At 36.3% G+C, this 13,406-nt stretch overlaps 2 protein-coding genes across 3 annotated transcripts; one reads left to right on the forward strand and one right to left on the reverse strand.

Annotated features, from left to right (window-relative positions):
- The first annotated feature begins 405 nt into the window (after positions 1–405).
- On the forward strand, positions 406–9,955 carry LOC100257713 (uncharacterized). Of its 2 annotated transcripts, none has more exons than XM_002280578.4 (4): positions 406–744; positions 1,225–1,435; positions 4,379–9,154; positions 9,256–9,955. In XM_002280578.4, the coding sequence occupies exons 1-4, from the start codon at positions 586–588 to the stop codon at positions 9,285–9,287; spliced, it is 5,178 nt and encodes a 1,725-aa protein (XP_002280614.1). In that variant the 5' UTR covers positions 406–585; the 3' UTR covers positions 9,288–9,955. The 2 variants fall into 2 exon arrangements, with proteins under 2 accessions (XP_002280614.1, XP_010663783.1); XM_010665481.3 differs by having other exon boundaries at positions 407–744; positions 9,309–9,955.
- Positions 9,956–10,006: 51 nt separating this feature from the next.
- LOC100854620 (uncharacterized) lies at positions 10,007–11,494 on the reverse strand. Its single transcript, XM_003634176.4, has 3 exons — positions 10,929–11,494; positions 10,772–10,851; positions 10,007–10,505 (listed from the first exon to the last, which is right to left on the reverse strand). The coding sequence occupies exons 1-3, from the start codon at positions 11,434–11,436 to the stop codon at positions 10,374–10,376; spliced, it is 720 nt and encodes a 239-aa protein (XP_003634224.1). The 5' UTR covers positions 11,437–11,494; the 3' UTR covers positions 10,007–10,373.
- Positions 11,495–13,406: the final 1,912 nt, after the last annotated feature.

Consider the following 13,406-nt stretch of genomic DNA (forward strand, 5'->3'; position numbering starts at 1 on the left):
ATTAAAGATTTATATTTTTCTTCAATCACAATTCCCACCAAACTAGATTTTTGTTGGATTAATTTTTGTTTTCAAATATCATAATGATAGTCATGTTTAATTACAAGAGCACCTTTAAACTAGTGTTTTTACTTTTTGAAACACAAAATTGAATAGGATAGAATTAAGAATAAAAAAAATGAGATCTAAATTCAATATAAATAAATTTAAACTTTCCACGTGGCTGTTAATTATTGGGCAACACTCCGAAAAGCTCCGACTTTAAAATCTCACCGTTCGCCTCCTAGGAGACCTGAGCAAGTCTCCTTGCCCGTACACCCCCTTTTCCTCTGTCTTACTCTTTCGCGTAGACGTCGACTTCGTTGGTTACTTACTACTTTCTCCACAGGTTTACTTCTCCACTAAGTTTATCACTCTCAAAACCACAAGGATTTGGCATTGGATTGCGTGTCTCAAAGTGTGTATATATAATTATGTATATGTATGACACTTCTTCGGTGTGATGTCGTTTGGTGCTCTTGGCATCTCTCTACTAAGAGTGAAGACTGAAGAGGAGTACTTTGAGTGAATCGAGAAGGAGTAGTAATGGCGACGCCGAAAGAGCATATAGAAGAGATAAGGAGGACGAAGTTCTCGATCGGAGGAGAGCTGAATCCTCTGACGGAGGATCTTCACCAGGCGGTCAAGAATCTCTCTGCTGAGCTTTACGCTAAGGATGTTCATTTCCTCATGGAGCTCATTCAGGTTTGTTTTTAATACGTTTCTCTTGTTTTTTGAGATGTAATCGGCACTGTGTTGTATGCGGGGATTGTTTTGTTATATTATTTAATATTTTGACCCTTGTCTTGTTCATCAGTTCCGTTGTCAGAAAACGGAGGAAAATGAAACGTATGGAACTTTTGTGTATTTTGTTTTCTTCATGTGGTTTTTGTTTCTTGGAGGTGACGGACTGGAGATTGTACTTCCAAAATAGCTCTGAATGGAGAGGAGTTTTTCCATATATTTTTTTCCTTTCCTTGGTATGCTAATGAATTACTTTGGAAAATCATTTGGTTTTGATTTCCAACATAGACCAAAGAATCAGGCATGTATTGTTTTGATTCTGACCAGAATGTGATCTAGCTGAGATTTAGTTTTGTTACATTCAAATTTCAGTTACATTTTTTTTTTCTTTTGGATAATCTACATGTGAATTAACCAAATATGGTGAATTTTGCATAACAGAATGCAGAAGATAATGAGTACGGGGAAGGAGTGAATCCATCGCTGGAGCTAGTTATAACTTCACAGGACATAACAGACACTGGAGCACCGGCGACATTGTTGATTTTCAATAACGAGAAGGGGTTTTCAGCTAAAAACATAGAGTCTATATGCAGTGTTGGGAGGTCCACCAAGAAAAGCAACAGGAAGCAGGGTTATATTGGAGAGAAAGGTACCTCCATTCCTTGATTCTTTCACTCATATTTTTCCCTTTTTATGGTGTAAATTTGAAAAGGAAACAGAGGAACGCCTACCTCTCTATACTAAGCTTTAACTACAGAGCAGGTAGATCCTCAAGTCTTAGAACTTATAGAGTAAAAACACTTTAATCGAGTCAAAAGTTAGCTTGATCAAGTCAGCTAGAGCTTTCTTTCTTATTATCTTGAATTATGTGTTTGTATAAGTTATTTTTGGTTGTTCAGAACCATCTAGTTAACCTCTAATTTACAAACTTCTTAATGGAGGTTGAGCATTTGAAGTTCTTTTAAGATATGACGATTGCCTGTATTGTTCTCATAATTAGGAGAAAATTTGGAGCTTGAAAATTTATCTATGCATCATACATGATACTAATGGAACTTGAATTCACTATGATACATAAAGTCTCAAATGTCATTTAAATGACACAACATAGGGAAGAAATGAAAACGTAAGGCTTTATCTATTACAGTAGCTTACCAACATCGAATCTTGGTTCACTTTACCTACAAACAACAATATAGGGTGGTAATGAAGATCGAAGGGGCTAATGCGTTTGGATGGATTATTGGTTAATTTTTGAAAACATGACTGATTCAACATTAAGTCAATGCAGTGTAGGCATTATATTGAAACATATGCAACAGTTTAACATACAATCTAGGATAATCCTATAAATATTAGGGAAAATAAATAAACTGGATAAAAATAAAACGAAAAATGTACCAATGAGATTCCAGATTCCCTCCCTTGCTTTCTGTATGTGGTTCCCAATGCTTACCCTTCCCCATAAAGAATGGTATTAGAGCCTTAAATCTTGAATTGCTTTTCTTCTAGTGAAATATATGCATTTTAAAATGCAGATATGAGATATAGAATGCCCATATATAAATTTACCTTAGAAATATTAAGAATATGAAAGGAAGTTCTCAACAACATGTGTGTTAGTACAAGTCAAATAGGTGTACAATAAATGGAATTGTTTCATATGCATGGAGATGCATGAATTCAATAATAGGAAACCATCAGAATGATATGACAGCAAAGTTGGCTTTGCAATTAAAATCCAACACTAACTGACCTTTTTTTTAATTTGTAATTACAATCATGTTGTTGGTGTTCCAGAGGATCATTTGAAGCAAAATATATGAGCTCTTCCTATAGCAGGCAAATCATGATTATCCCAAATACTTAACTTTGTGCAGTGTGCTAACCTAAAAACACCCCCACCAATGAATTGTCCTAGTTTTCCCTCCTTTGAAATTGGCTTTCTATTATTTTTCCCCAAAGCCATTAACAAAAACAGAGTAGGCATTTCCTTTCTGATCTTTGATGTTTTTTTATGCATGTTGTAGGACTCTTATGGCCATCTCATGCGTTCAGTCCTTGATTCCTGGATTCCTTCCATCATATTTTTACATTCTTTAGTTACAGATTTATATGCCACAATTGCTGTATTTTTAAAGGGAAACAGAGTAGCCCTTTACTCTCATCCCTAAGCTTTAAGTATCAGGTAGCTAGATCCTAATGTCATAGAACTTGTGGAGCCAAAACAGTTTCTTCAAGTCATAAGTTCGATTGATGAACACAGATGGCTTTATATTTTCCTTATTATCTCATATTATATCTTTTTGTGAGTCATTTTCAGTTGAGTAGAACTAAATAAACTTATTCATTGAGCTGACGTGTTCAAGGGGATGTTTTTTATTTTCAGAAGCATGCCTAAGAACATTTGTGTATGTACCCATAACTAGGGGAGCATTTGTGACTAGAACATTTATTAATACATGATACAAGATACTAAGAGAGCATGAATTCCCTAAGTTGACATTGTAGTTACTTGGGAAGGGGTGGAAATGGAGATCAAAGGGCTCTATCTCTTAAGGTTGATTTCCTTAAGCTACATAAAGACATCAATTTGAGTAGACTCGACTTAGTTGACTCAATGCAGAAGATTAGACATTAAATATTGAAACATTAGTAGCAATTTAACATATAATTTAGGTTAATTATATAAATATTAAGAAAACTGAATATACGAAATTAAACTGACAAGCAAAGGTATTAGAACCTTAAATCTTGAATTTTATTTCCTTCATTGATATTTAAGGATTTTAAAATGCAGAAAGAAATATAGAATATGTCCATACAATGAAATTATTTAAGAAATATTGGTTGGAACTATGGAGAGCATGAAAGAAAATATAGCACACTGCACAGGACTAAGAAAATGGGAAGAAATACTTAGTTGTGTGCAGTGTGCTGACAGTGAGAATTTGCCTCAGACTCCACACCAGCCCTAGGCCCATCCACACACCCAAAAACAAATAAATAAATAAAAGAAGAAGAAGAAGACAAGAAAAGAAAAGAAAAGAAAAAGAAGAGAAAGAACAACACAGCAGCACCGATCTATTGTTTTTCCTTCTATGTTTTAATTTTGTTAGGGAGGTTCTTCTACACACTGTTGTTCTTTTCAAATTGCCTCTCTATCAAAGCCATTAACAAAAACAAATCATGTTCTATGTGTGATTATTGAATGTCTTTTTAAGCATATGGAAGACTTATGGCCATCATAAGAAGTTGAATAATGCCCAAATATCACATTTCAAATGCCTGACCACTCCATTACCAATTATCTTCACACCTCCAAGGTCAAAGCTTCTTTAGAATTTCCTCACAACCATTCTCAATTAGAGTGTTTCATGACCATGAGTACTAAAATTGACTGATGACCTAGATGAACAATCAACAGTGTGAACATGTGATGACAAATTTGTTTGTAGTTCTCAATTAGTCTAATGGGAACAAGTCTTTCTGTTAACCAATTTGATCCCTCTACCAGTTATTTGTTATTTATTTTACTTAGTTACCTATTAGGACTATTTCTTATGCAACTTGTCATCTGGCTAATATGCAGGAATTGGGTTCAAAAGTGTATTTTTGATCACAGCTCAGCCTTACATATTCAGTAATGGATATCAGATACGATTCAATGAAGAGCCTTGCTCGCACAGCAATCTTGGGTACATTGTCCCTGAATGGGTTGAGCAGAATCCAAGTCTTGCTGACATAAAACAAATATATGGTTCTCATGCTGTGCTTCCAACCACTACTATAATCTTGCCTCTAAAGCCAGACAAGATCAAACCTGTGAAGCAACAGCTCTCAAGTATTCAACCTGAAGTTCTATTATTTCTTTCAAAGATTAAGCAGTTTTCTGTCAAGGAAGATAACAAGGATCCAAGGCTCAATACAGTGAATGCTATATCTATTTCAAGTGAAATTAACTTTGTTACAAGGAAAAATATTGATGCTGATTCCTATACTCTCCATCTCTCCACGGATGAAGCTAGTGATGTGACTGAAAAAGAATGCAGCTATTATATGTGGAGGCAGAAGTTCCCTGTCAGGCAGGAAAATCAAGTAGAAAGAAGACTTGGAGTGGAGGAGTGGGTTATTAAGCTAGCATTTCCGATTGGACAGCGACTGAATAGGGGGATGAGCTCTCCTGGAATCTATGCATTTCTTCCTACGGAGATGGTTACAAATTTTCCTTTCATTATTCAGGCAGATTTTGTTCTTGCATCATCCAGGGAAACAATCCTCTTGGACAACAAATGGAACCAAGGCATTCTAGATTGTGTGCCTTCTGCTTTTCTTAATGCCTTTATTTCACTGGTTACAACATCAGAAGATGTTCCAGTTTCTACACTGACCCCAATGTTTAAGTTCTTACCTATCAACAGCTCTTCTTATCCAAAGCTCAATGTCGTGAGGGAGTCTATCAAAGCAAAACTGCTTACAGAGAATATCATACCGTGTGAGTCGTATTCAGACCAGAAGATCTTTCGTAAACCTTGTGAAGTGGGTAGGTTAATGCCTTCTTTCTGGAATATCCTGAAAAAGGCAAGGAAGCAAGGGGTAAGCTTGCATTCTCTATCATCCCATGGAAGGTATATCCTGAATTCTTCATTTGATACAGAGGAGCACGATCACATATTGAATTTCCTTGGTGTGGAACCTGTCAATAGCGAATGGTATGCCAAGTGTATCATGAGTTCCAAGCTTGTTTTGGGAGTGACAGAGGATGACTATTTGGAGCTTCTACTCTTTATTGCTGAGAAATGGAGTTTCTCGTTCTATAGCACTACTATGAAGTATGTGCCTCTCCTGAAATATGTTGGGCTTGACGGAAGGGTTGCTTTGTGTGCTATAAGCAACGTCACAATGCGGGATGGTGAAAGTATGATTTGTATGTCCCATGAGCCTCGGCATATCTCATGGATGATAGATTGGAACAGGGAATTTGGATTTATGACAGATCGATATTTTATGCCCAGAAGCACACAAGCAGCTATAATGTCATTTTTTAGGAGAGAGACTCTGTTGGAATGGCTTAAAATTCAAGTTAAGGTTCGTGTTGTAGGCATGTACAACTTTGCGGTCATTCTTTATAATTCTCTCAATGATGACCGACAGCTTGCAATTGCCTATGCTCACTTCCTTTATCATTCGTTCTCAAAGAGTTATCTACCAAAGGAGAAGGTTGATTATTTGTGTGGTATTATGCCACTTGTAGATAACTATGGGCATGTGATGAGACGAAGAAAAGGGGTTCTCGTCCCTGCCAATGGAAGCAAATGGGTGGGATTGATGGGTGCAAATCCGTGGAGGGAAGAAGGCTATGTTGAACTAGGAGAAGACTATTTGCGCTCAGGAAATTATGCAGGTTCATTCACCCCAGAAAGTCAGCTAATAACATTTCTCAAAACACATATTGCAGTTTCTGATATACCTGATATATCTCCTCCCAACGCTGAGTTATCTGTTGCAGATACACCACTCACCAAGAAAAATGCATTCTTGCTGTTGGACTGGATTCATAATCTGAATTATAAGGAAAATCTGCCTGCTAAGTTCTTGGCATCCATTCGGACAGGAAGCTGGCTCAAAATTTCCCTCAGTGACAGCCCTGGATACAGGCCACCATCACAGTCTTTTCTATTTGCTTCATCAGATGGAAATCTTCTTCAGGACGAGTCAGTGATGGTTGATATTCCATTGATTGACCAAGAATTTTATGGCAATGGCTTAAATAATTATAAGGAGGAGCTCAAAAAAATTGGAGTAATGTTTGAATATCGTGACATGTGTCAGTTTGCAGGGAAGCACGTAATGTCTCTTGCAACTTCCTCTGCATTGACCAAATCTAATGTGTTTCAAATACTTAATTTCATCAAATTTCTGCGGCTTAAAGTTCTTCCAGCTGATGAGTTCATCCAGACTATCAAGGATGGAAGATGGTTGAAGACTTCCTGTGGTCACAGGTCTCCAGTTGGATCTGTTTTATTTGACCAAGAATGGAAAGCTGCATCACAAATCAGTGACATCCCCTTCATCGACCAAGATCACTACGGCAAGGAAATCCTTCGTTTCAAAATGGAACTCCAATTGCTAGGTGTGGTAGTTGGCTTCAACAAAAATTACCAGCTTGTTACTGATCACTTAAAGTCTCAAGCATGCTCAAATCATCCAACAGCCGAGGCTATTCTTTTGATATTTGAATGCATGCGTGATTGTGAGCGCAATTCAAGACCAGCCGATAAACTTATACAGGCACTTAAAGGTAATAAATGCTTGAAGACGAACATGGGCTACAAGTTTCCTAGTGAATGTTTCCTGTTTAATACTGAGTGGGGCTGCCTTCTGAAAGTCTTCCATAATGATTTCCCACTTATTGATGAAGACTTCTATGGGACCACCATCTTTTCTTACAAAAGAGAGTTGGGGCAAGCAGGAGTAGTGGTAGATTTTGAGGCGGCAACCCAGAAATTTTCTCCTGTTTTCAAGAAACGTGCATCCTCATCTTCCATTGGAAGAGAACATGTTCTGTCTTTTCTCGCATCTTACAGACAGATTAATAAGACAAACAACAAGTTTCCTTCAGATTTTGTGTGCAGCATCTACGAGGCAAAATGGCTGCAAACACGCTTTGGTGATCCTAGATCTCCAAGAGAGTGCATTCTTTTTGGCCCGGAGTGGGAACCTGTAAGCTCAATTACTCTGCTTCCTTTCATTGATGACAGTGATAATTCCTACGGCAAGGGCATTCATGAATACAGAAAAGAGCTGAATAGCCTGGGCGTTACCATCAAATATAGAGATGGTGTGAGGTTTGTGGCTGCTGGTATCTGTTTTCCCCAAGATCCCAGCACTATAACTCCAGAAAGTGTGCTCTCTCTGCTGCAGTGCATAAAGATTTTACAGAAATATGATCCTCATTTACCTGACATTTTCCGGAAAAAGGTTTCCCAAAGTTGGTTAAAAACCTATTATGGGTATAGGTCTCCAGACCAAAGTTTGTTGTTTGGCTCTGAGTGGGGTTCTTTCTTACAGAGGAATGATGGGCCTTTCATTGATGAAGAATTCTATGGCCCCAACATTACAGCCTACAAGAACGAGCTCAGAGAAATAGGAGTGACCGTTGATGTGTCAAATGGGTGCTCTTTGCTTGCCGGCTACCTTGATTTTCATTCTGAATTTTCAACCATTGTTCGAGTCTATAATTACTTGAATAAACACAGCTGGTCGCCTCACAGAGATGCTCCTAGAAGGATCTGGATCCCTAATGGTAGTGACAGTGGAGAGTGGGTCAGTCCTGAAAAGTGTGTTATTTATGACAAGGATGGTCTCTTCAGTTCACAGTTTAATGTTTTAGAGAAACACTATATGCCAGAATTATTCACCTTTTTCTCCAGAGTTATGCAAGTTAAGTCCAATCCTTCTGTTGATGACTACTGCGAACTTTGGAATAACTGGGAAAATTCAAGGGAGCGATTGTCACATTCAGAGTGTTGTGCTTTCTGGGCCCATGTTTCAAATCACTGGAGTAAAAAGACACAGAAAACTCTTGCTGAAAACTTGTCAAAACTGCCAGTTGAATCGGACTCAGATGGAATCATGTTATTTGACAAACATGATGTTTACATCGCAGATGACCTCCAGCTGAAGTATCTTTTCGAACAATCTTCCCCTCATTCAATTTTTGTCTGGTATCCCCAGCCAAGCATCCCTTCCTTGTCCTGGACTAAGCTATTTGAGATCTACAGAAAAATTGGTGTTCGAACTATCTCTGAATCTGTACAGAAAGAGGATATCTCCAAGTTGGAAGCTAGTGAACTCAAGCAAGTGTCTCAGAAGGAATCTTTAATCGGAAGAGGCCTGCTGAGACTCATTCTTGGCTTTCTCGCTGATCCTTCTATTGAAATGGAAGCAGGACAAAGGCAGGAAGTTGTCAAAGGCCTTCTCAATCTTGAGGTCTTTCAGACGGAGGATCCAATTGCAGTAAGCTATAGACTGTCAACGACTTCCGGGGAAACCATGGACATTAATGCAAGACGAATGATGTGCTGGGACCAGGAGAATTTCAAGCTTATCATGGAGAAGATGGAGATGTCAGGTGGACATAAAAGTACAATTGAATATGCTACAATCTTCGCTGAAGTAATATCTGAAGCTGTGTTACAGGGGAATGGAGACCATATATCCGCTCTTGCCAAACTGATCAAGTTAGCATTCCTCCTGGATTTTGACGAGGAAGCAGTTGGGTTCTTGATGAGATCCAAGAATCTCCAAGTTTTCATGGAGGACGAGGAGTTTCTCTCTTCAGCTTTTTCTGTCGAGGGTCGACCAGGTATGTGCCCTATGCCATGACCAATAAATAGTTGAAAGTGTCCTTTTCCTTTATTTTTATTTTCCCCCCTGTTTGAAATCTGTACTGGTGTGTGCTGTTAGATCTCCTTGTTGAAGAACTTTCCCCTGCTTGAATGTTCCTTCTTGTTTCAAAGGTCTTTAAAGGAGGTTGGGAAAGCCCATGGTGCCTTTCAAGCACTCTTAAAGCAAGGGAACACTTAAGACAAGTAGACCATCCAAGAAGTACGCATGGCAGACACCCTCATGTCCTGCATAGTGCCTTTGTATGATACCGAAAGAGGCATAGGGCACGGTCGGTACTCTCCAAAGTGCTATATGTCCTTAGAGGGAAGGCTTTTAAGAGACTTATTTAAATTGGGGAGTACACTGTCACAGGCTTTGAAAGAGGACTCATGCATCCAAGAGGCTAGTAAGTCCCAAGACATAGAGTATGATTAGCAGACTCCTCATGCACCGGGAGGCTTCTATAAATCTTGTTGGACAGGTTTTTCGCTTGTAGCCTTTGAAGAGAGACTGAAATACCCAAGGGCTGGTAAGTCCCGGGGCAAAGAATACACATAGCTAGTAATAATAAGTAGTATATATTAATCAGGTGTGAAATGGCCTACTCGGGCAACCCATCAGTGTGTAGTATATATTGTAAAAACTTTGCCCCTGTGCTTGCCTTTTTAGCTACTTGTTTGCAATTAAGGTACCATTATGGTCATAAGGCTTATGTTTGTGAACTTCAAATACAAGAAAGAAATGCTCAACCTTCCTTTTCCTCCTGAGATTAACAACAGATTCGTGACCTGCTTCAATTTGAAGATTTGAAATTGTTCATGGACAAAACTTCCAGCAAGAGATCACCCTGGTTTATATTGTTATCAAGTGATATATCGGTGTACATAGACTTGGCTCACCAGAAATGCAGGTGAGGATGATCGGTTTTTCACATATATGTAATTAAGCACACTCTAAATAGAGATTCACTTATGCCGATACTGAAGATCGACCGTAAGGCCGCATCTTCATCTCGGCTTCATGTTACATTGGGTACATAATTAGCATTCTTTCGGTCGCATTAACTATTCCTGTCTTTGCTAAAGAGCAGAACATGTGACCAAGAACAAGAATGGAAAAAAAGGCGAAAAACCCATCAGGGAATAGGTGTGGAAGGCAGTCCCCTTTCTTCCTAGCATGTTCAAGCTGATGCTTTCTCAGTCAGAAGTTGAGGCTCTGACTTGGGAAGAACTAGATGGAGATGACTTGATGGCCATTAGATTCATTACTGCCCTCCTAAATCTCCTTCCTTTCTTGTCTTTCTTCACTGGTTGAATCATCGAGGAGCCCTGTATTTCAGTAGAAGAAACAAATTGAGAAAAACCGAAGATTAAGATAGATAAATAGGAGATTGTAGCTCATCTCTTGTAATAGAAATATGTAGCTACAACCTCAGCATTGGTTTTAAGCACAATAACATCATCATGATCCAAATTTTAAATATTTAAGCGTTTAGAAAAATTAGCTGTCCAATACGGTATTAGCGCCCAGAACCGAATCCCCGTTTAGGTCTAGGTTCTAAACAAACAATGTATATTAAACCAACAACAGATACCTGATTGGAATTCGAAAATTGGGAACTCTCAGCATTCTTCAGATCACTCTGCGAGTTGTTCCTTGTGACGTCATTCGTACCTGTAAGAAAGATGATGAGAAAATTCACACATCATCTGGTTTCAGTCCAATAAATATATAGATAGAGACAAACTTACCATTATCAGTGGCTGTGCAATATTCTCTGAAACTAGGTGAACCAGGACACACCAATCCAACCTCCTCACCACTGGCTTTTCCATCCTCTTCCCTTTCTTCTTCATCATCCCCTTCCTCCTCTCTGCCTCTCTTCCCCATTTCTTCTTCTCCCCTGCTGCCCTCCTCTTGTATAGGCAATAAGGAGGTTATCCCACTCTCAGTTCCCGGGGCTTTCATGATAGCCTCTCCATCAGACTCCGTTGCCACCTTCAACCTCGTCGATCCATCCTCCAACGAGGACGATGACATGCTTCTCCGGCCATCCTCGTTGGAACCATTAATCGGGTAATCGTCGATGTCTGCATCACCGTTGGTGAGCAGCTCCTTCTTGGAGAGGGTGGTACCACATCCGAACATACATGTGCTTCTTCTTTTTATCTCATCGCCGGAGCAGCGGAAGAGGGGTCGACGAAGTCCGGCTGGCGACGGATCGTCGCCATGGCTGCACTTCGACGCCCCGCAACCCATGGAGATTGGAGAGAGAGAAAGAGAGGAAGGTGAAAATGGAGGGTTGGAGACAGCAGGTGGAATATGCAAAGACTAGATTTAAAGTTGCAAACGAGGGGTTCTGCGGCTACTTCGCGGGAGGTTTGGTGGTGGTAGTGTCTGTTTTTTCAGTTATTTTTAGGTAATCTGGTTTGACCTGAGCTCATTTTTTCTTTCAATATCTGCCCTCTTATTTCACTCAATAGAAATTAAAAATATTGATCAGTAAAAACGAAAAGTATTTGAGATTATCCTAAATTTAAGTGTTGAATTTAATTTAACAATTTGACAATAAAAATTATTTATTTAAGTGTTGAATTATCAAAATTTAAATATTGTACATAATAACTCATGGATAAAAAAAATATAATGTCCAAATAAAGTGATTAAATATTTATTTAACAGTATTATTTCATATATTATGATTAAAATTATCCTAATATTATCATTTTTTTTTCTTTACAAAAATGTAACGATTGTTTTCGAACCATTATTACATGTTTAAAAATTGTGTGAGCAGATATTTCCACTACAGAAAGAATGGATATCAAATCAAGTAGTCTTTCTTATCTTCAAATCTTAATTATAAGAATAAATTAATTAAATATAATTTTTATTTAGAATTATAATTTTATTTTATACAATTATACATGCTTTATTTTAAAAAGGTTCAATTTTAATTTAAAAATATGATTCACTATATATACTTCTTATATTTTCCATAACTATATATAATAAATGAATTATGTATGGAACTATGACTAAATATTTAACGAAAAACATTTAGGGTGTGTTTCGGGTTTTAGAAAATAGCAGGGAAAGAGATAAAAATGCTAAAGGAAAATCATTAATTTTAAATATAATTGAATAACATGGAAAATCAGATAGAAAAAATAAAAAATAAAAAATATTTGAAAATTTTAAAGTATTTCTCTTGATATTTTTTCTATAAAAAAAAAAAAGAATGTTTGAGCAAAATCTTAATGATTTAATTTTCTTTCTTACAAAATTTTTGTGGAAAACTTACTAAAAAAAGTTTTAATCACTTTTTTTTTCTTTATAATTTCTTTTCTTCAAATTTTTAGGCAACCAAAATGAAGTATAAAATAATATATAATAATAAAATCAATGAAAATAAATTTTAGAGTAAATGAGGATAATAAAAAAGAAAAAAATTCTATATTCATAATAAATAAAAATAATATATTATCTAATTTATTTCACTATCATTTTTATTTTTTTTTAACCAAAATTCTTTAAAGAAATATCATCATTATTTCCATTTTTTCATCAATCCTTCAATAAAAAATTAGTTATTACAAATAAATTATCAAGTTGATTTGAAAATTTAATTTTATTATATTAAATAATTAAAAATAAAAGATTTTATTTTAAAAGAAATTCAATTTCAATATAAATCAATTAAAAATAAAATTTGATTTAATGTAATTCCTATAAATCAATTAGAATATATTCTAGTATTCAAAATTTTAAGTTTATCGCATGAGGAACTAATAATCAAAAAATTATTTGAAAAGAGGATCAATTTTTCTACAAAATTATTTAAAAATATAGATCTTATATTTTAAAAGAAGGATTAATATGAAATAAAAGTATATAATCTTAAGTGGTTAGTCAGATATGTTTCAATAAATAAATTTAATAGACTTTTAATGGTATTTAGTGTTGAGTGATTTAAAATTGGTCTTATCAAACATATTTCAAAAATCTTATTTTCTATATGACTTTTCATTATCATAAAAACATCCTATACTGTATGGATCATAAAAACCTTAGCCTCAGGAAAGAGTTGGGATAAATTTTAATTAAATTGGAACCAATTAATTTATTAATCACATCAATTCCATTTAATATCAATTTTATTTAGTTTGATTTTTTTTCTCTTGATTTGGGTTAATATTGAGCTTACAATATTTTAAAAAAAAATAATT

Source organism: Vitis vinifera, chromosome 17 (genome assembly GCF_030704535.1).
Source record: "Vitis vinifera cultivar Pinot Noir 40024 chromosome 17, ASM3070453v1".
Classification (NCBI taxonomy): domain Eukaryota; kingdom Viridiplantae; phylum Streptophyta; class Magnoliopsida; order Vitales; family Vitaceae; genus Vitis; species Vitis vinifera.

Excerpts from the sequence above, each read along its gene's own strand:
- LOC100257713 (XM_002280578.4), top strand. The coding sequence starts at position 586 with ATGGCGACGCCGAAAGAGCATATAGAAGAGATAAGGAGGACGAAGTTC. Across the intron at positions 745-1,224 it reads TCCTCATGGAGCTCATTCAG|AATGCAGAAGATAATGAGTA; the intron begins GTTTGTTTTTAA and ends TTTGCATAACAG. Across the intron at positions 9,155-9,255 it reads TTCTGTCGAGGGTCGACCAG|ATCTCCTTGTTGAAGAACTT; the intron begins GTATGTGCCCTA and ends GTGTGCTGTTAG.
- LOC100854620 (XM_003634176.4), bottom strand. The coding sequence starts at position 11,436 with ATGGGTTGCGGGGCGTCGAAGTGCAGCCATGGCGACGATCCGTCGCCA. Across the intron at positions 10,852-10,928 it reads TTGCACAGCCACTGATAATG|GTACGAATGACGTCACAAGG; the intron begins GTAAGTTTGTCT and ends TCTTTCTTACAG. Across the intron at positions 10,506-10,771 it reads AATTTTCGAATTCCAATCAG|GGCTCCTCGATGATTCAACC; the intron begins GTATCTGTTGTT and ends ACTGAAATACAG.